At 35.9% G+C, this 22,021-nt stretch overlaps 1 protein-coding gene across 2 annotated transcripts in view; it reads right to left on the bottom strand.

The window, feature by feature from the left end:
* Nucleotides 1-346: 346 nt before the first annotated feature.
* Nucleotides 347-22,021, bottom strand: part of LOC138740503 (exocyst complex component 1-like) — a 51,527-nt gene continuing 29,852 nt past the window's right edge. For both annotated transcript variants that reach the window (XM_069893243.1, XM_069893244.1), the window contains 10 exons: nucleotides 20,078-20,180; nucleotides 18,311-18,438; nucleotides 16,473-16,523; nucleotides 15,501-15,608; nucleotides 14,953-15,035; nucleotides 13,807-14,050; nucleotides 7,317-7,500; nucleotides 5,820-6,019; nucleotides 4,444-4,638; nucleotides 347-2,171 (listed from right to left, as the gene is read on the bottom strand). In XM_069893243.1, coding sequence (XP_069749344.1) covers nucleotides 2,019-2,171; nucleotides 4,444-4,638; nucleotides 5,820-6,019; nucleotides 7,317-7,500; nucleotides 13,807-14,050; nucleotides 14,953-15,035; nucleotides 15,501-15,608; nucleotides 16,473-16,523; nucleotides 18,311-18,438; nucleotides 20,078-20,180 — 1,449 coding nt within the window. In that variant the 3' untranslated portion in view covers nucleotides 347-2,018. The remainder of the gene's footprint in view (nucleotides 2,172-4,443; nucleotides 4,639-5,819; nucleotides 6,020-7,316; nucleotides 7,501-13,806; nucleotides 14,051-14,952; nucleotides 15,036-15,500; nucleotides 15,609-16,472; nucleotides 16,524-18,310; nucleotides 18,439-20,077; nucleotides 20,181-22,021) is intronic.

A 22,021-nucleotide genomic window follows, 5' to 3' on the forward strand; every position in this document is an offset into this window, starting at 1 on the left:
TCCTGCTCATTCACTTGCCAATATTGATGAATATATGCTTTTTTTTCTTAGATTTCAAGTTCTTTCTGACTACACATTCTCCGTTCTTCTCAGTCTGGCATCTTGGACAAAAGCACCTACCCTTTGCACACTTGTTGGTTTATGCATCTTCTGCTGCCTTGGGCCAATGGTCCAAAACTCGCTGAAACTATTCTTTGGAAAAATTCACTTCTTCAATTAAGCTATTGGTCACTTTGGATAATATATTTATCCATGGCATCTCATCTAGAGGACAGATTTTATTCTAGAATGAAGGAAGTTGCTGATAAAATAATTTTCAGATTTTGCACAAATTAGCACAATAAAGTTAATCTAACATTTATTTTAATGAAAAAACCTTTGATTAACATCTGTTGCACAACATAAAGGTGTTTTCAAACTTTTCAAGAGAACCAGTAACTGGAGAATTCAACAAAACAAATTCCTGACAATTGAAAACCCACAAATGTAGAAATGGTTCAACCTTATGAAGGTGGCACCATCTGCAGGCAATAGCAGAAATACATTATCTTAAACTTTTCTGCACTAGTTGCTAGGAGTCCAAATCACCTTTTTACCTGAAACAATGCCAACAATAACAAGGTAGTGATTTAATAATGCAATTTGTCATATATCACAATGCCATGAAAGGGAAAAAAATCTAATTTGAAAATTAGTGCAGATTCTGGACTTCCATGGCAAGCACAAGGCAAGATTTACCTAAGCTGCTGCGAGAGAAGTACATTTTTGTGAGCCTTTCTTGGAGAATCCCACAAACCAGTTTGAAAGACTGACTAAATCACTGCAATATCATCATAGCTGGAAATATGAGATGCAGATTGGTTAATTTTGTGGAACATTTTGAGTCTGCCCAAGGGATTTGCTGTTAATTTTGAGAAAGCATAATTTTCAGGAAACATAGTTTAACACTGTTCGGCTATGTTGTTTAGAATCGAAGCCAGAAGATTGTAGTCTCCCTTGATCTTTGATTTTATGCTCAAATGTCAGAAGTCCTTACAAAGACCATCACCCTATTTCCACACCCCTGGCCTATTCCACTGACACGAAGGTTCAAATTAGTGGTGGAACTCCATAATGCACCATCAGGGAAATTCCCAGAAACAACAAAAACCTGGAACTGTTGAGTTGTGTTGGTTTCTGGAATGGTGGAGAACACATTTCAACCACATTCTACTTAAGCCTTTAACACTGATGTTTGTCTCGAGTAAAATTCTAAAAGAGCAGTGTACGTTAAAAGTCATGTTGTTCTTACAAATTGTGAAACTTTTTAGGTTTGCAAGGGCCATATTTTAGAAAAATGTTAAAATATTTAAAATAGGCTGGTATTCTGATTTAGAATTGTAAAATATTAACCAAGTTTGGGCAAACCTATAACGCTCCCCAAATAGGCTGAGGCTAGCGAAAATAACACTTCTGAAAACTGAAGAAATATATCTTTGAGAAGATGTTTAAATATTTATTAGTTTACTATATTGAACGAATAAAAAAATGTAATGTGTGCAGTTCTGGTCATCCAGCTGTAATCAGTTTGCAGTAGGAAAAATGTTACAAGAATAGTACAGGGACTGGATGGTTTAAGGTACTCTGGGGTTTTTCTCCATGGAGCACAAGAAGCTGTGGAGAGACTTGTAGAGTAACATAAAATGAATGGCAATGGTACAATAAAGTCATAGTCATTTTCTCAGGGAAGGCAAGTCTACATCAAGAAGGTGAGAGAGAAAAGATTTAAAAGGGATCCGAAGAGCACCCTCCCCACCCCCACCCCCACCCCCATAGAGAGTGGTGGGTATGTGGAAGGAGCTATCAGCGAAAGTAGTAGAAACAGGTGCAATTGCAATGTTTGAAAGACATTTAGATAAGTGCAAGGAAAGGGTTAGTTATAGACTGAATTGAGACAAATGGGACTAGCTCAGATGGACACCTTGGTTGACAAGGATAAGGTGGGCCAAAGGACCTTTTTTCATACATACTCTATGCTGTCAGTTTGACTTTGTTATATCCAAAAAATACTGTAGAATATCCTCTATACTAAAGTTCATGGTTATGCCAGAGCCAGGATAACATCGAGCAATCATTTCTTCAAACTGCTTGTACTGATGAACAAATTCTCCTTGCATTGTTCCCCATACCACCTATGAAATAAATGAGAAGTTTCATTATTCTGATTCCTTTAGAGATACTGCAATAAGCAAGTTATCAGCAGGTTCCACTGACTGGGTACAAAAGGGGTCACTTTGCTACTACTCTTAAACATCATTGATTCTGTATCGTGAAAAAGTAAAAAGTATAAAAAAATAAGTACCTGCTTTTGTGTTCTGTTATGTTGATATATGTATTTTCTCATGCTCTAGCACAACATTTGTGTAATGTATCTTAAATTGACAAAACCAGCACAAAAATTGAGGCATTTTAAAAAAAGATTTTGCCAATTTTTTTCCAATTTAAAAAGCATCAGACAAAGCCCACAAAACTGGAGAGTTTGTGAATTATGTTGTGTAGCACTTCTGCAAATTTGTGTAAAATCAGATGCAATTTACTTCTAGATTTATAAAAGCTCCTGAAGCAGAAACTTGATCACAGTGTTAACATCCTTCATTCCCTTTTTACATATTTGAATTTCCACAGGTTTATCTTCTGGTGTAAATAAAACAGGCTACTTAAACCAAATTAAATACAGAATAAATGAGTGATTGAAAGAATTGGTAACAAAACATAAAGTTTGAACTTGTAAATATTTGAGTATCGTTGCCGCTGTGATAGTCATGCTGTTTGGTCGAGCATCTTCCCTCTTTTCACCTTAAAACCCAGAGCAGTGTAGTGATATTTTTAAAATATTACTTTTTAACTTTTAATGTATTTTTATAATTTCTGGTGTCCATTGTATTATGCCACTGCAATTTGTTTGGACAGATCATTAGGAAACTAAACTGAAGAGCATAATGTTGGCAAAAAAGATTTTGTGTATGAAATGATGTTTATAGAACTGAAAATCAATCAGAAGAGACTGATACCTCTGAGTAACAGACCATGCTACATATTGCAGTACTTAGTGCATGTGCTACTCATATGCAAACAATAGTGATGTAGATTACATGACTGATATTGCCGTTGCAATACTTGAGTGTGAATATACTTTTCAACAGGTCTGAGCCTTAAATGTAAGGTCAGGCCTTAAATGGAAGAAAATCTGCTCCAACTTATTATTCTGTTTCAAACTCAGGGAGTTTATGAATGAAACAAGCCCTGAGAACATCCCGGTTGAGACCTTCTGGGGAAGCCTAACATTTGGCTTTTGATTTTTGCCATGTGATCTTCACTCTTGAAACCCACCTCTGACAACAAAATGATCGACTGGCTGCTATTTATGTTGTCCACTACCTGGCCCTTGAAAGCAAACATAGTACATTGGCTTCTTTGTTTGAAGTAAGCTAAATTGCTCAATTTAAGAGGTTAATCAGCAGGAAGCTTGGGACTTGAAAATTTTTATGTTCAATGTTGTGTACATTATGTGCAGATCAATTTTCCTTGACCTCACTTTCACAGAAGTTCTACTTTAGCATGTATTGCAAATAGGGATGGATTTGTAAAATAACATTTTATCTATCATTAGTTTACTTCCCATAAATAATTTAAGTTGTATTCAATGCCAAGATGTACTTTCTCATGCTCTAGCACAACATTTGTGTAATTTCTGGTGTGTACCTCACACTTGTATTCCATTTTGTGTAAGATATTCATTCACTTGTCCTATAAAAATGTGGTTACAAGTTTTCAGCAAGAAACAAATATATAGAAAAAGGTACCTATATTCTTTGATTTTAAATTTCTTGTGGGTCCCTTAATTTGATTTGTCACAAGTGTAAATTTAGCAATAAGTACTGAATTCACCACTGTATTTGCTGATTGAACTCAATCCACCTGTGAGATTGCGGGTACGTTATGCATCACATCTATCTAGACAGATGGCATCTCTCATTCCACATTAAGATAGTTTTCTGATTAAAAGAGGCCCATTTTCATATGCTACATTTACCAGAGCATTGATTTCCAAAAGTTATCAATACAATCACATTTTAGAATTCATACATGCACTTCTATTTCAGAGCATATGGTTACAAACACTATAAATAATGACCTCTTATGCACACAAAATAACTTTAAGACTGAATAGTCTTTTAAGATTGGATTTTGTCACACTTTCATCCCCATTCATCATGCTGACTCAGCTCTATTTACTTTGGTTGATCACAATACATCAATTACATCTTGAATAATGCAACAGCTCAACAAGCATGAATTCAATGTGAGGAACTAAGGTTTAGCTTTAATAGCATTTCTGAAAGTCACAATTATGCAAGTCACAGCTACTGATCAGTTTTTATTTCCCCTTTAGTACCTATTTACCTGTAGCAGGTTTCCTTCTTCACTCAGATGCTTTAGAACTTTTTTGTAGAGGGTTTCCAGAGCCTTCTTCACCTCTTTACCTTGATATTTTTCAATTACTTTCCTTAATTCTTGTTTGCTAAATATTAGTTGATAACATATTTCATCCTCTTTGACTCCCTGTGCAATACGAGCCTTGACTCCATCAAAGAAGAGCTGTAAATTTAAAATATCAAGTATATGATCAATGCATGGAGCTCTGAATTATCAAAAAATGTGACAATGAAACATATCAAAGAATTCAACAAATATTACAGTCAAGTTTTTTTGGTTGATTTAATGATGATCAAATTTAACTTTTTAAAAAAATGGCATTTTCCAAATAATTAATTACATTTTCTTCCAACCGAGACCACCACTTATCCTATCCTGTAGTGAACTGAATTTACCTAGGAAGCAGTCAGTCAGTTTTGTCACATGATGTAACCAAACAGAATCAAATTCTATCAGACATTGATTATTGGTTACAAGACTAATATTTTCAGAAGGGGGAACATGGGATATGAACAAACAATGTGCAAATAGAATTGAGATTGACTGACTACACTAATAGGCTCATGGACTTATTGCTGTTCCATTACTTTAGTAGGTCCTAACAAACTGCATTGTCCTCGACATATACTTTCAACAATAGCTTCCATATTTTAATAAAGCTTGCATGTTTTCCAAGAACAGAAACTTTATTGACCACATCAAGGTCTTGTTTTACAGAAATACTAATCTCTGTTCCAAGTGTGAATGCGGAAGATAATTTTTTACATTATACTTGACTTCATATTTTGAAGTATAATTATAACATGTTTTTTTTCTAGATGTTATCTCATTTGCAGATCTGTATGATACATATACCTGCCATGTGCCAATGAAGATATTATAAATGGCCCTTGTCTCATGGTAGGCAACCATGAAGAAGGTGCTGAAGGCAACAGGAATTCTACTTGGCAGAATATCTGATGCCTTGTAAAATTTGAAAATGATTGCAGAATCATCTGGGCATATTCACTCAGAGAACACATCCACATTTATCCTCATTCTAGTTTTGCCCTATCACTAACTAGCTTGAGTGGAACCCCAATAACAATTGCCTGATTAAGTATATTTCTGAAATATCTGGAAAGAATTCAATTCACTGTTGCTCTGTACTTGTAAGGCAAAGTATCTTTTCAATAACCCAATAATTTACAGAAGAGGTTAACTGTGGCCTGCAATTAACATTTGCAACCCAGAGATCAGCCTTTGAACTTTGATCGCATTATATATGACCACTAAAGGAATTAAAACAGCAAACATTCATGATGTTTTCACTAATGCCTAATAAAATTACATAAGGTACAAACATTTAGTTTTTCCAGTGGTTGTCCCAGATATTTAGTAACATAGAAATTAAGGTGTTCTGAGTATTGTTGGTAGGCTTCATTTTTTCTTTCTTCAAGATTATTGATCTTCACTTCTGAGAGGAAGCAGTAGATTTGGTGAAAATTCTCCATTATGACAACATCTGGAGGAATCTTCAAATTCATTAAGGCAATGTTTTTAACTTGAAATACAAAAAAAAGATTAAGGTTACCGCTTGAAGTAAAATCCTGGTAATCTCCAAAAGACTTTTAAGCTATTATATGACAAAAGGTCAGATTCAAATGATAGGATTGTTTAAAAAAGAATAACTGAAGGATTCCACATACTGAATTCCAAGAAACAATCTTATTCTAATGCAGAATCTTTGCTTTTAACAGATAAGTGCAAAAATTAATAGTTTTGATATTTGTAAATTAAAGATTTAAAAATGTTTTGTATTTCAACAAAAAAAAATATACTGTAAACTTACATACAAGGAATTTGGCCTGATATTAGATAGCCATAACATTGAAGAGGTGGAATGAGTTTGCTTGATTCCCAGCTCTACCAATCTGAGTTTGACCCTGATCTCTGGTGCTGTCTGTCTGGAATTTGTATGTTCTTCCTCTCCTCTGGGTTTTTTCTACATAGTAACGTGCTCCTGGTTGGCAGATTACTCAGTGATTGTAAATTACTTCTAATGTGTATTTGTGCTTTTTGTGTACAAGAAATCTTAAATGTTGGCGAGTGGTCATAAAATCAGGAATCCAGCCAGCAATCCAAAATGAATTCCACTGTCCCCTCTGACATCATATTTATCCAATATCTCAATCGCTCTCTTTTGGTCTTTCACTCCTTTCTCTGCAAATGGATTTTCCTAACATTCCTCCTTGGTCACAATTTCAAACTGATAACTTGTCATACCTACCTAGCTTTTTAAAGTATCAATTCAATTTGAAGTCATAATTTCAGCAAGTTATCACAATAAAGATAAAAAAACTATATTCAATTTTGGGAATCAGTTCTTTAGGCTTCTGCACAGCTAATATACAGGAGTGCACTCTCATTTTACTCCTTGTCCCTCCATAAACTCCATTTGATCCACACTAACTGTTTTTAGATTTGTTCAAAATAATGGATTGGGTGATCTTGCACTCAATATATTATGAGGGCCTTATTTTAAATTAGACATACAGGCCATGTTGGCCCACATGTCCATGGCACCCAATTTACACCTAATTAACCTGCAACCCCCCAGTACATTTCAAACAGTGGGAGGAAACCGGAGCCCCCAGGGAAAACCCATTCAGACGTGGAGAATGTACAAACTCCTTACAGATAGCATGGGATTCGAACCCCAGTCCCCATCGTTGGCACCCTAAAGGAGTTGCACTAACTGCTATGCCAACCTTGCTGCCCCTATGTGGGAATGCACCACTAAAGAACTGAAGTTTAACTGTTTCTGCCCAAATGCTTCTTAATGGGAAATATTTACTTACTACTGGTGAAGACTGCTGTAATGACTTTATTATAAGCTTTATCCAAATCGCCTCTTCGCTCAGCATTCTTGAAGATGGCTTCAGCAACAGTTAAAAACTCCTCAAATCCAATGACAAATGGCAGAATACCAATCTTGGACTTCTTTGGGACCTTAGCTTCTTCAATTTGCTTGCACAAACCTGACTGAATTGAAATAAAAATCGATAAAGTGGGGCAATTGTTCAAGTGTTCAGAAAAATTGCTGACTTAAAGTAAAATGAAGCCTTCTCAAAAATTGTTATTTTCTGAACCATGTACATTCATCACAAGAACACATTGCTGCAATGTACAACATTAATCTTTTTATTTGTCTAAATGACAAAATAGTTCCAGCACAGAAGGCCATTCAACTTTACCTGCTCCATATCTTCCTCTCCCCATAGCCTTCCAATCTTTATTTTCTCATTTAAGTACTTATCTACTGCTCTTTCAAATTACAACTCAACCTGCCTCTATTCTATTCAGCAGTGAATTTCAAATTTTAATCACTAATTTCCTTAATTTCCCCTTTGGCTTTTGACTATTCTACTGATGAGAACACTTTTTTTTAATATAGTCAATTTATGTGAAGTCTTTTTGATTTCATCAGATCTCCCCACAACTCTTTTCCACAAGAATAATTTCAGTCAATCACAAAGTTCCCACATTGCAGGAATCAATACAGCACATCACCAAAGCCTTCTCATAGTTCTTCAATGCAGTTTCCAGAATTCAACATGATTCGCCAGATATAACCAAGCCAATGTCTGATAAAGGTTTACTATGACTTCCTGGGTTCCTCTACTTAAAAATCCTTTATGCAATTTCAACTGGTTTCTTAACCTGTTTGCCACCTTCGACATAATACACATCTGCCAAAACTGTACATATTTTAGAAATGTTATATGTTGCATAATGAGATTTTAAAATTGCCATAAACCCATTAAAATGGTTCACCTAACCAGTTTAGGTGCACATTTTTAATGATAATTCTTTGTTTTAGAAGTAGATGGGGGTGGGGGAGGAGTGCTGGAGGGGGTGTAACTAGAGGCACTTTTAATCAATTTCTGTTGACAAATGTCCTAATTTCTTTTGGCAGCAAATTGGGGTGATCACCTCCCCCCCACCCCCGAAATTGATTGAAATTATACAAAAGATTTGTGTTTGGGCATATATCACAATCGTGATAGAAGCTTATGTTACATGGAGTTTTGACATCACAGTTTCATACATCACTTGCCTATCTGACTGATTATCAACAGGATAAATGGTAACCATTACTGTAATTTTTTTATTGAAAGAGATCAGCTCTTCTTTAGAGCAAAGTCATCTGTGATGACTTGGTTCCAATTGCATCAGATGGAATCTATTTGCTTACATTTGCTTCAGTTGCAAAAGCACAGAGCATGTATGCATACCTGATGAAAAAACTGTTTTTTGAAAAAATTGGACTAATGCCCAAATAGATTCAGGGACACTTATGCCATTTCCCACTGGATTTTCCATTAACAATAATGTTCATATGTACAGTACATTTTGTATACTGTGTTATTAGTATGTTCAATAATTAAGCCATATCTATTACCTAATAAGAAAAGCAATGGACCTTGAAGAAATTTAACTTTAGTGACCCATTCTAAAAATGCTCATAATTCCATCCAAAAAAGTTTAAATTTTGGATATGACCAAGTGAAGTGTAAAAAAGTACCTAAATGTCTTGATTACACCTAAAACATTTATCTGATAAATTAGATTTTGGTCTATTTAATTTCTGTGGGTAAGATATAATTGATGAAAAAAGTTATATTGAACCAATCTATATCTAACATGACACAATTCCAATAATTTTTCTCCCCAATACTAATATTAAAATCAGTTTTCCATGTTCGTCTAGATCTATAAATTCCTTGTTTTCATATTCCCTTTTGCTGTAGTGTATACACAACAAGAAAAGGTACAAGGACTGCCTAAAGAAATCTCTTGGTGCCTGCCACATTGACCACCGCCAGTGGGCTGATAACGCCTCAAACCGTGCATCTTGGCGCCTCACAGTTTGGCGGGCAGCAACCTCCTTTGAAGAAGACCGCAGAGCCCACCTCACTGACAAAAGGCAAAGGAGGAAAAACCCAACACCCAACTCCAACCAACCAATTTTCCCTTGCAACCGCTACAATCGTGTCTGCCTGTCCCGCATCGGACTTGTCAGCCACAAACGAGCCTGCAGCTGACATGGACTTTTTACCCCCTCCATAAATCTTCGTCCGCGAAGCCAAGCCAAAGAAAATACACAACTGAAATAAACTTCTTCATAGATTTATTACAAACCAAACTTTCTATTTCACTCCTTTCAGGCAATAACATTGTCAGACCTAATTTATCCTGCAAATATTCCTTTATTTGATAAATAACAAAAAACTGTATTGTAGCCGATATTTACTTTTCAATTGATCAAATTACATTAAACTTCTCCCTTCAAAGCAATCCACTATTCTCCTAATTCCTTTTCTAGACCATGTATTAAAAAGTTGGTTGTTCATTGTAAAGGCATGTAATGATATGGTTGTATGTACAAGCTGGGCTGCCCTCCTGATGACATCCTCTCCTAGATTCCTCCCATGTGACCCAGGCCATAAAGGTCGAGTCCCCTCTTCCTCTCCTCATTTTTCCTAGCCTTGACCCGAGCCAGCAATCTCTTGTATAATAAAGCCTATCGTTCCCCTCAGCCTTTTTCTCTGTGATTATTGGAGCAACTGATAGCGCCCTACAAGGGAATAAGTCTATTTTGAATAAATGGCATTTTTTTTTCTTCTTTGGCTTGGCTTCGCAGACAAAGATTTATGGAGGGGTATGTCCACGTCTGCTGCAGGCTCGTTGGTGACTGACAAGTCCGATGTGGGACAGGCAGGCATGGTTGCAGCGGTTGCAAGGGAAAATTGGTTGGTTGGGGTTGGGTGTTGGGTTTTTCCTCCTTTGTCTTTTGTCAGTGAGGTGGGCTCTGCGGTCTTCTTCAAAGGAGGTTGCTGCCTGCCGAACTGTGAGGTGCCAAGATGCATAGTTGGAGGCGATATCAGCCCACTGGCGGTGGTCAATGTGGCAGGCACCAAGTGATTTCTTTAAGCAGTCCTTGTACCTCTTCTTTGGTGCACCTGTCTTGGTGGCCAGTGGAGAGCTCGCCATAGAACATGATCTTGGGAAGGCGATAGTCTTCCATTCTATTCCTCATTCCCATTTCAACATTTATGTTGTTCATATATTAATCAAATGTTTCAACAATGGAGTATCCCTATCTCCAATTATTAATGTCTTATTCCATTTGTATATATTTGTATATAAAATCTTCAGACAGTATCTCCCCTATTTTATCCATCTCTATCTTAATCCATGCTGGTTTCTCTCCCTCTTCAAAGAAGGAAGAGAGAATTCTCATTTGTGCTGCCTTATAATAACTCCTTGGAATTAATATTTGTTTAATATTATAAAGGCAAAATTTGATTGAATGTATTGAAACTTTAGTGGGTTTCATTTTCTCTCTTTTCTTTTTTTTGTTTTTTACATTCTTTGGGGCTATATTATTATTTAGGAGATGGGGTGGGAAGGGTTGGGGTATATAATACTATGTATTATTGATTTGAGATGTATGAGGGATATTTTCTGTATCTATATATTAATGCATGTATGGAAATTTAAATAAAATTTAAAAAAATTAAGCCATGACCTTAAAACATGGTTCTCAACCTTTTTCTTCCCACTCCCATACCACTTTAAGTAATCCCTATGCCATCGGTGCTCTGTGATTAGTAAAGATTGCTTAAGGTGGTATGGGAGTGGGAAGGGAAAGTTAAGAATCACTGCTCTAAACCCAATTATTACTGAAATATTTTGCTTGAGAAAAATTGTCATTGGTCCATTTCGTTTGGAGTCATGAAACTGTGCACATAATGAGTCAATTAGGTACGATTAAAACACTGGTTTTCAAATTGCCTTACAGAAGCTCAGAAATAACAGTCAGTATAAAATGACAGGTTTGCTTTTACCAACAATTAAAATTTGTAATTCATGCCAATGCATTGTTAAAACTAGAATGTCATAATTTTTTGCATTTTTACATGACTTGAGATTTAGTGTTGGTGATAACTTTAGCACACAATCTAATTTCTTGCCATATACAGGTATTTTTATGCTCTAATGCACGAAATAGGAACAGCAGTGCATTGATACAATAGTAAATCCGGTGCTGTGGTCAAAGTAGTGTTATGAAGAGTGGATGAGAGAGATACTGTATATTTTGTGCAGGATTCCTTGCGTCCCAGCATTATGATTATATCCGTTACATTTTAGCTCAGTAAAACTCAGACTTGTAAGAGGGAAATCAAGAGAAAATGAAAAGCAAAGCAGAATTGTAATTCACAAATGGTAAATTATATCAAATTGTTAAACTAAATAAAACTAGGGTTCTATGATAGAGAAGAAAAGATTAGTGTTGGGCTAAGTGTAACCTCTATAGTGCCACTGTGAGGTGAGGAGATATTGACTACTGTTACTCAGAGCAGATCTCAGAAGAGACATGGTTTCATCTACAATATTTTTATTGGCTCATATTAATGGTTCATTCCTTCAAATTTGAAAGGCGGGGTTCATATCAATGTTACATTTCCCTTTCTGAAACAATTTTATGCAAAAGAGCATCTGTCAGTGGAGAATTTCGGTCAGTGATCCTTCTTTAGAACAATAACTGGGTTTTCTTTCTTAATTTTAGAGGCCACAGGGAAAAAAAAAACATTTGGAAAGATGAAAGCAATTTTTCACCTCCCAGCCCTTCCAGTTTCCCCTTGTCCTGCTTGCTGTAAACTTCCAGCGAGCTCCTGCAATTTGTAACTATATTATGGTAATATCTTATCCATCCCACTCTCTGATCACCTTCACCATTTACTCTTTCCACCAATTCTTTCTATTTGTTCTCACTTTTTAGTTCACCATGGTTTTATTCAAATCATTATTTCACTTTTCCATAACACTCCAATACAATTCCCCTTCTTTTTATTTCATTACTTACGGTCCTGAACTTATTCTCTTGAAGGTCTTCCATCAGCACTCCTTTCTTTGCCTTGGCTTCGCGGACGAAGATTTATGGAGGGGTAATGTCCACGTCAGCTGCAGGCTCGTTTGTGACTGACAAGTCTGATGCGGGACAGGCAGACACGGTTGGAGCGGTTGCAAGGGAAAATTGGTGGGTTGGGGTTGGGTGTTGGGTTTTTCCTCCTTTGTCTTTTGTCAGTGAGGTGGGCTCTGCGGTCTTCTTCAAAGGAGGTTGCTGCCCGCCGAACTGTGAGGCGCCAAGATGCACGGTTTGAGGGGATATCAGCCCACTCGTGGTGGTCAATGTGGCAGGCACCAAGAGATTTCTTTAGGCAGTCCTTGTACCTCTCCACTCCACGTTGTACCATCAGCACTCCACTTAACTGACAAATGGTCAGCTCAAATGATTCATCCTGTATGTTTCATCTCTTGTTCTCTGCTTCTCACAAGCTTGTCAGTTCCTCCTCTTGTACTCTATCTCTCTGGATCTCTCCCTTCTTCACTTCTTTCTGCCCCTTAAGTTGCACCAACACTTTCTCCCCAGGTTTTCCATACCTCAAATTACCACCACAGCAAGGCAATATAAACAACACACACGACTGACTACCAATTTCAGAAAGGTAGTTACACAGCAGGTACACTGTTAATTAGTTTGAGATACATTCTAAAGCTCAAGATAACAAATGGCAAATATTTGTTGAAGAAAAGTTTTTTTATATGTATATTCATGTATTAAATTAGATGCAATTAAATCAGTGGTTTTGAGGATCACTGGAATGAATTACAAATTTCACACATTTATAAAAAAATGAACTGGTAGAAAGCTTAACACTTTTATAAGTAAATGTGATATTGTACAGAACTGGTGCTTTTGAGAAAATACTTCAGAAGCAAAAGACTTTAAGCCACCCACAGAGACAAGATATTTATCACAAGGACAAACCCTCCTCAATTTTCAACCCTCCTCAGACTTTTAGAAATGAAGGAGTACTGCAACGTCAGAGACACTGACAAACTACTGCTGTTGTTCAGACAGGATACTAAAACAAGACCCTTTATGATACATCATCAAATCAACATTATTTTGATGAGGTGGAGATCTATCTCGAGTAACCTGGATAATATTTAGTCTTTATTCAACATCTCAAAAACAGATCACATCTGTTGAATAGCTTATTGCTATTTTTCACAGCTTGCCGTGTTTCCTATATTACAGAAGTGATTAAAAGTGTACTTCATCAGCTGCAAAGCTCCTAGGACATAAAAGGCAGCAAACGGATTCATAACAAAATTACAAAACTCCACTGAAATACATCATACCAAGACATGGAAAAACATTAATTAGATCTACCCTTTCAGTTGAATATTTTCCAGATGAAAATATCAATTACTTACTATACATTTGTCAAAGTTGCGTTTGACATGCACCAGACTATTTCCAAATGTGGATTTGATAAAAGATGGAGGATCAGAATCTTGAGCTGTTAGTGCATGTTGGCTCACAATTACCAGTAGATGCAAAGTGTTGGATGGATTGATCTTATCACATAGGTTTATAAAACCTCGAAGATCAAGTTCAAGTGTGCTGAAGATTTCATTCATCATTTTTCGTTTACTACTTATGCTGGGATCTTCCTGCCTAGAAGAAAGTGTAGTAAAAACTGTAGCACACATATTTTGCATTTAAGATATTACTTCACAGTGAGAGATTAGAAAATACCAAATTAATGCAATGGAAGATTCTTCGGTGAACGGTGTAAATTATGTGAGTTACTCAGGTTTCAAATGTAATATTGAAACAACACAGAAATTAATAAGCAACGAGTTGCGATTTATTTTTGATCAGGTACCTGGACTTGATTTATGGGATCTTATTTACAAGCCCTAGATATCTTTACGTGTTTTACAGCGAATTACGTAGTTTTTGAAATTTAATGCAAGAAGATGTGCAAAGTCTAACAAGCTGCAATAAAACAAAAGGAACAAAAAAAAATTCTGATTGGTGGATTTTTACCAAGGGATAAGTTCCAGCCAAATCATACTGACTACAGTTTTTTTCAAACATTGACAAGGAACCTTTAACAGCAACTTGCAATAACAAATGCAGCTCAAAATACTTCATTCAAAATAAAGTACCTCGAAAAGCACAAGAACCCTGTAACCTAGATTTGGTGCTTGAATTTGTTGAATTTAAAGCCATCATCTTTTGAATTAGTGAGATTGGATTAGTTTCCGTTCACAATGGGACAAAGAGCAGATATCTGCAGAAAAAGGCCTATTCATGAAGATGGCATTTGAAGAAGTAGCGAAACCATGCCTTGACAACAGATAGTCTTTATTTGACAAAATGCTCATCCATTGAAAAAAAATGATAACTTTATTATTATAACTACTGCAGGTGAGCACTTGAGTATTCTTTGATCTCAATTCATTTACTAACCTAATGAATGGCCAAAAAAAGTGTAAATGAAAATAAAAATATTAGTTCATGGTAAATAATAATTCCAACTGACGTATTGTGTAATTATATATGTTACATACTCTGGAGAACTCTGAAAAATCCGTACTCTCTCCGTTGAATCTTGGTTAATCGCAGCCACAAGATCACTTCTACTTCCCATCAACTGGGACAAAAAAAAACAAATTTATAAGTTTTCAAATGTGTCCTGCTACCAGTTAGCCACTCTCACGTGCCCAAACAATCATCTAGCTATTCAACATTACTTTCTCACTTTGTGTATCCAAGTTACTTGATTACTTTTTGTTTTGTGTCTTCAAAACATACCACATTGGCTTTGAAAGGGGGGAACTAAATATCTTAACACCAATGAGCAGTGTTTATAGATTAGTGGTAATCATAATCTTTGAAGATGACCAACCAGGAGGCAGCTACAGGCCAATTATTCATTATTAATGGATATTCTTGATGATTAGAAATTATTTTGCATTTTAAAGTATTTAAAGCTATCAAATTTGAAAATAAACATTTTATTTCAAAGCTCAAAATAATTACTATTTAAAGAAACCAATATTTATAAAACACCTGAGATACAAAGATTTTGAAATAATTCAGATAATTACTACAAAACCTGTGGTGTTTCACTGTCTGTGTCTTCTGTCAATATAAAAAGTCTGGTGATAAATTCTTCCTCTGCCATGCATACCGGTTCCAATTCTGCTAGCACCTGATCTATGATCTTTAAACAAAAGAAAACCACGACAGTAATAAAACACACAAGCCACATATCCTCATTATTCCCTACCATTTCACAAATAATGGGCAAGGGAAATTGACCAGAACTTTGGATTAATACGATAGAGAGTGAGGGTATGTTATTGGGATTTGCTGCAGCCGCACATAGAATACTGTGCTGTTTTGGTCCTCTTATCTTACGAAAAAGATGCAAAAGCACTGGAGGCAGTTCCAAAGGATATGTCCTGAGAAAAGAGGGTACTCCAGCCAAGACTGACTAGATAGATTGGTCTGCATTCTTTAGATTTGAGTAAAAAGGAGGGGTGACTTTATTCAAATAATTAAGATCTTAAGAGAGTCTGACCAGGTAAACTTTGAGATGTTTTCACTATTAAGAGTCACAGACCAAAGAATATACGTACCCACAAAATATAGGGTGTATCATTCAAAATGAAGATGTGCAGAAAATTCTTCTCTCAAAGGATGTAGATCTTTAGATGTCTCTATTCCCAGAGGGAAGTGGAGGCCAAACCATTACATATATTTAAGGTTTAGACAAATATATACTTGAGGTTATGGGAGCTGGCACAGAAAATAAGTTAAACCCAGCAGAGATGAACTATGATCATGTTAAATAATGTGGTAGGGTAGAAGGGCTAATCCTGCTCCTATTTTATTGTGCTCATGTATTGAAGATGATGGAAGCCCAAAATAAGAAAATAAAATGCCAGAGATACTTAGAAATTACTTTTGGCAATAGTATATAACTGCCCTTCATTGATTGAAAATTATTCTGTACACAGGCCATCTTGAAAGCAATCAAGAAATTTATTAATGCAATAAAATTGAGTTTGAAATCAATCTATACCTCCATACAAAATGAAGAAATGCTCCATTCTCTGTCCTGATCGTCCTTTGCCTTGATAATTGGACACAAGCCAGAAAAGAAGTCAAATATTCAGTCAGTTTATTGTACATTAATACTGAGGACAGATGCACATGCAGCTATTTACCTGACAATGATGGTCTAGTCTAATGTAAATAAAAGAATAAAGCATGCTAGAAAATAGTTACGTTGAAGATGAAGTAAAAATCAAACACACATTGTTTCAATTTGAAGTATATGCAATAAAATATATAATGTAATAAAAATAATACTTCCAACACATTTTGTTTTATTTTTAACAAACTATTGGCGCTCAGACTAGTCAAATATTGAGTGAAAGGAGACTGATGAATTTTACACAAATCAAAAACCATTTGGGGCTTATTAAACTATCAACTCTGATTACTTTATCAGGAGAATTCACTCAATAAGGGATGGAAAAGGGACTGTGAACAAATTATGTCATAAATTCAGAATGCAAATGGTCTCTTCAACCCATAGTGAGTTAAAAAACAGTTTTTAATAGACTGCTTATCCTGAGAATCAAAGCACACCTTTGAGGAATCAATAAACATTGAGATTAGACAAATCACTGCTAAAAGTAAAAGGGAGAAAACCATATGAGAACATACATTTGACATATCTGCTTGAGTTATTTAAAATTTGCCTAGGCCAGGGGTGGGCAACCTAGGGCCACCATCCAAATTTATTTTGTCTCCCTGGTCTGAGGCACATGCGCAGCTGCCTCCTCCCCACCCCCTTTTGCGCTTGTCTGTTCTCAGTGTGTGGGAGACTCCCCCACCCCCTGATGTGGATCCACCTGCCGCCCTCTGACAAGACCACCGCCCTCTCCCATCTGTGTAAATCCCTTTCTCACTGTCACTTCCTCCGTGTGTGTGTGACTCATCCTTTCTCTGTGACATGCCCCTCTCTATGCAAGAGCCCCTTCTCTTTATGTGAGGCTCATCCTCTGTGTGACATTCTCCCCCTCTCATCGCTTTCTGTTTTGGGTTTGGTTATTTTGTGTTCATTGTGGTGAATTTTTCTCCTTTTTTTAAAAAAATGGTGCCATTTTCATGATTTTTGGTGCATTTCCAGATTTGAAGATTCCTTCTCTGACCTGAAATGCATCATTGTATTCATTCAATTTATTTATTTTCATATATTTATTTATTTCATTTATGGTAGCATCATTGCAGCCCACTGTTCAACAACTGACACACCATCTGGCCCACGTATGGTAAAGGGTTACTCATGTCTGACCTAGATGATAAATAAAAGTTAGCCAGTTTGGTACCCTCGACTTTTAATAAGGTCTTCAGTAAGAAAACATACAGATTATTAACACAGTATGGCAAGTCATATCCTGGTATGGAGTAAAGATAGATGAAAGAAAGAAAACACAGAGTCCATCAGGAACACCACAGAATGACAGAGTTAACATTTCAGATTGATAATTTTTCATCAGATGAACATTTTTTAAAACAAATACAAGTCTGGGAAACTTGAGTGGGTAGAAAAACAAACAAGCCAAGAACTGATGCAAGGTAGAAGGTAACAAAATATGAAAATGATGCAGTAAGAATGTGATAATGGTGAAATGATGTGGACAACCAAACGCACATAGAGAAGTACATAAAGAACAGGAATACAGGATTACGTTGTTGAATTTTTAGGCAATGGCTTTTAAATATTTATGAATACACAAACAATTTATAAAATAAGATCAATCTTCATATACTGAACCCACTCGGAAGGTAATTTAAACACAGCATTATTAAAATGAATTATCTATACAAGAGCAAGGAAAGTTGCTGTACCTTGTCCAGGATTCCACAATCTGTTAAGTCAGTTTCTGATTCTAAATGTTCATATAATGAATTTCTGAAAAATGTTTTTTGAAGATTGGATGTGGAAGCAGTCAGCCTTTCAAAACTTTCCTGAATCCCTAAAAGTCATATCACAACAAAAAAATGCATTTGTTACATTGTAGAACAGATCCCAAGATGATTTAAGGAAGTGTAAACAATAAAAAAAGTTATCTCATTAATGCACTATAAAATTTAAAGATTATTGTACTGCACCATTTTATTTCTGCTATGAATTTAAACTGAAGTTAACTAATCACTTAATATGCAACTGACAAGTTCTGCCTTCTGTATTTGCCAAGGGTGGAATCATTAGTAGAGTGTTAAATCTTTAAAAAGTTCAACAGATTGCAAACAATTTGTCTTCAGGCTAGTTTTAGGATGGGATCAACATACTTTAAAACATAGGGCTGTCCAGACAATATAAAAAAAGTTAGATTACATACACAATGACTGGAATAGACCAGTGCTGTTAGTCATGAAGTTTATGCAAGATGTTTATTGTTATGTACACAAGTACAATGGATGCATGGTAGGAGATTTTCCCAGAATAAACAATTTTCCTAGAACATGCACTCAGTTTCAAAAAGAAACGGCTTGTCTTGACTTGGACATAATCAACATCTCATAAATATGAGCATTTCAGATAACAATCATCCCTCATTTCCTTTCTTTGGGATGGTTTCCTTTTGCTTTCTTTTTGGTACCACTCCATGGCAATTACAAGGCTTTGGAGAGAAGGAATTCTCCTGTTACATTGCTCCTAGAAATATGAATGTCAGGTAAACTCATTTGTGATTTTTTTTGTATGCTTGATTACATATTGCTCAATGGATTATTGCCATACAAGGTTGGTAGTCTATCCTTTCTCTTCATTCTGCACCTTGCACATTTAAGAAGGTGAAAGTGTTTATTTATTGTATTGACACCATAGCACAAGGATTAATAAAGGATTGCTAGCACAGATTGTGAAAGAAAATTGCATCGGATTAATCAGAGATCTTTGATTAAGTAACTAGCAAGAATAGTTGCAGTACAATGGAATGAACTTATGAATTGCATTTGATGAACTATCACAGACTTGTAAACTCATGTTTACTTTCAACCGTATAAAGCTTGTTATATTCCATCTAGAGTACTACATTTTTCTCTAGGAACCAAAGCTCAGGATGGAGCCCAGGATGAATTTTTCATTTTAAGACTAAAAGAGTTCATTTACAGGGAATATTGCATAGGCTAAACATTGATTTCCATGAATTGAGATTAAAGAATAAAATAGATTTAAGAAGTTTTTTAAAAATAGTTTCTATTTGCTTATTTACATTAGCAATAATATCCAGAACTAGGTCATCATTAACATTTTGTCTTTTGAAAATAAGTTATGCAAAATAAATTCAACTTTCAAAATGTGGGACTACTGATTTCATTTAGGATTGCATGAGTAAAACAAAATGGCAGTTCTGTCTGTAAGGTGTCATTTAAATGTTTACATTTATCTTGTGAATGGTTGACGTTATAACAAAGCACATTTAATTAAATTTATCATTTAAAACCAATGACTTTAAAGGGCAGGTGAAATGACATACTGCAATGATCACAAATGCATTTCATGCAACAGACTCAGCATAGTAAATCAATGTCACATGGTTTTTGTGGGATTTATCACATGATATCAAGCCTATCTTCTCTAATCTTGTTGACACATTAAGCATACTTAACTGAATTTCATGCCATCCTTTATTCCAGTCAGTTTAAACTTTAGTAGATCAAAAAATTCCTTGATTTGTTTGTCATAAAGTTTTTTAATGCTTTCAGCATAAACCTGATGCAAGAAGTAACAGAGAATTAAAATGGCGAGAAGGGAAAATATAATACTGTAGTTAATAGCAGCAATCTACTCATGGTATTTCATGATCAGTATTATGATGAATTTACCTTGACATCAGGAATGTAATGAATCCAAGGACAGTCTCAAAGATAACTCTATCAGCTGTTCTTTCACTGAAGGGTAGGAACAGCTGTTACTCTCCTCCCTCATGGTTGTTTTAAGGTGCCTGTTACTGAAACTCCATTTTTCATTTTTCCTAATTTGACCATCCATTGATTCAGCCCATTATTCACATACTCACACAGACTATAATGTAAAACTTGGTGTTCTGTTATTCTAAAACTTTGGTCACACATAACCAAAGACTTGATACCTGTTTCATACCAAGGGGTCCAACATTGTTTAAGTCACTGAGGGAGAATAAAAATAATTGTCTTCCAGTGAGATTTTCACCTACCTCACTATGAGTATTCTCAAGACCACAATCCTCTCCCTTACACCACATGCACTAACTTTTATGATATCCTTTTGCTGATCCTTATCCCAACCACCCACTCTACCTCTCCTTCTCCCTCTCGGATTTCTCTCATCTCTGCTTACCAATCATTTTTCTGATTCTCTCAGCCCACCCAGTGGTCTTCACCAAGCTGCTCAACTCCTGCATACCACCCAAGTTCATAAACTGATTTGCAGCCCAACTGATTTCCTTCACAAGTGAAGCAATTGAAATTGCTTCTATTTTAAAAAAAAAACCATAATCAGTTATTTTGAAGAATGATTTTCTGTGCCTGCATCCTCAGTCTTTTCTCCTCTGATGGGAAATTGTCCCGCCTGAATTCAGATCTTCCCTTAATGATTCCATGTATCAACTTGACTGAATGAGCTTTGCTTTGGCTTGATTATGATTGCCCACTCTAAGTTTGTTTGAGCTCATCTGTCACCTTTCATGGGGGGGGGGGGGGTGTGTGTGGGGAAGAACTGGTTCCTTCATCCGATGCATGCACATTTATATATATTTTTTAAGTAACATTCATGTATAATAATGTTTAAGAAAGCATGAAAATACATCAAAATAAAGTACTATACATTAACGTTGGCTAGTTTTGTAAATAAATGTTTATTGAGCTTGAATGTGAGCAATGATTTATAAGACTTGCACACAGATATTCTGTCCATTGTCATGTCAATATTGATAAAATGCATCTGGAACTTATGTGAACAAAAAATTAAGTATTTCTTTTGCCAACCAGATTTTTTTAAAAATCACTAAGAAGAAGAAGAGTCCAAATAAAGAACTATTTTTTGGAAAATACAGAAAATGAAAGAGGAAAAAAATTGATTAAAGACAAAGGCAAGGAAAAATAAAGACAGTAAGAAAAATATAAATGAACTTTAATTATTGTTTGATCTTATGCTAAGTTATGAAGGAATGAGATTATACGAATGCTTTCATCCCTAACGTCGAAGTACTCGAGATGGCAGAGGTCGACAGCATCGAGTCCACGCTGCTGAAGATCCAGCTGCGCTGGATGGGTCACGTCTCCAGAATGGAGGACCATCGCCTTCCCAAGATCGTGTTATATGGCGAGCTCTCCACTGGCCACCGTGACAGAGGTGCACCAAAGAAAAGGTACAAGGACTGCCTAAAGAAATCTCTTGGTGCCTGCCACATTGACCACCGCCAGTGGGCTGATCTCGCCTCAAACCGTGCATCTTGGCGCCTCACAGTTTGGCGGGCAGCAACCTCCTTTGAAGAAGACCGCAGAGCCCACCTCACTGACAAAAGGCAAAGGAGGAAAATCCCAACACCCAACACCAACCCACCAATTTTCCCC

This window comes from Narcine bancroftii, chromosome 8 (genome assembly GCF_036971445.1).
Source record: "Narcine bancroftii isolate sNarBan1 chromosome 8, sNarBan1.hap1, whole genome shotgun sequence".
NCBI lineage: Eukaryota > Metazoa > Chordata > Chondrichthyes > Torpediniformes > Narcinidae > Narcine > Narcine bancroftii.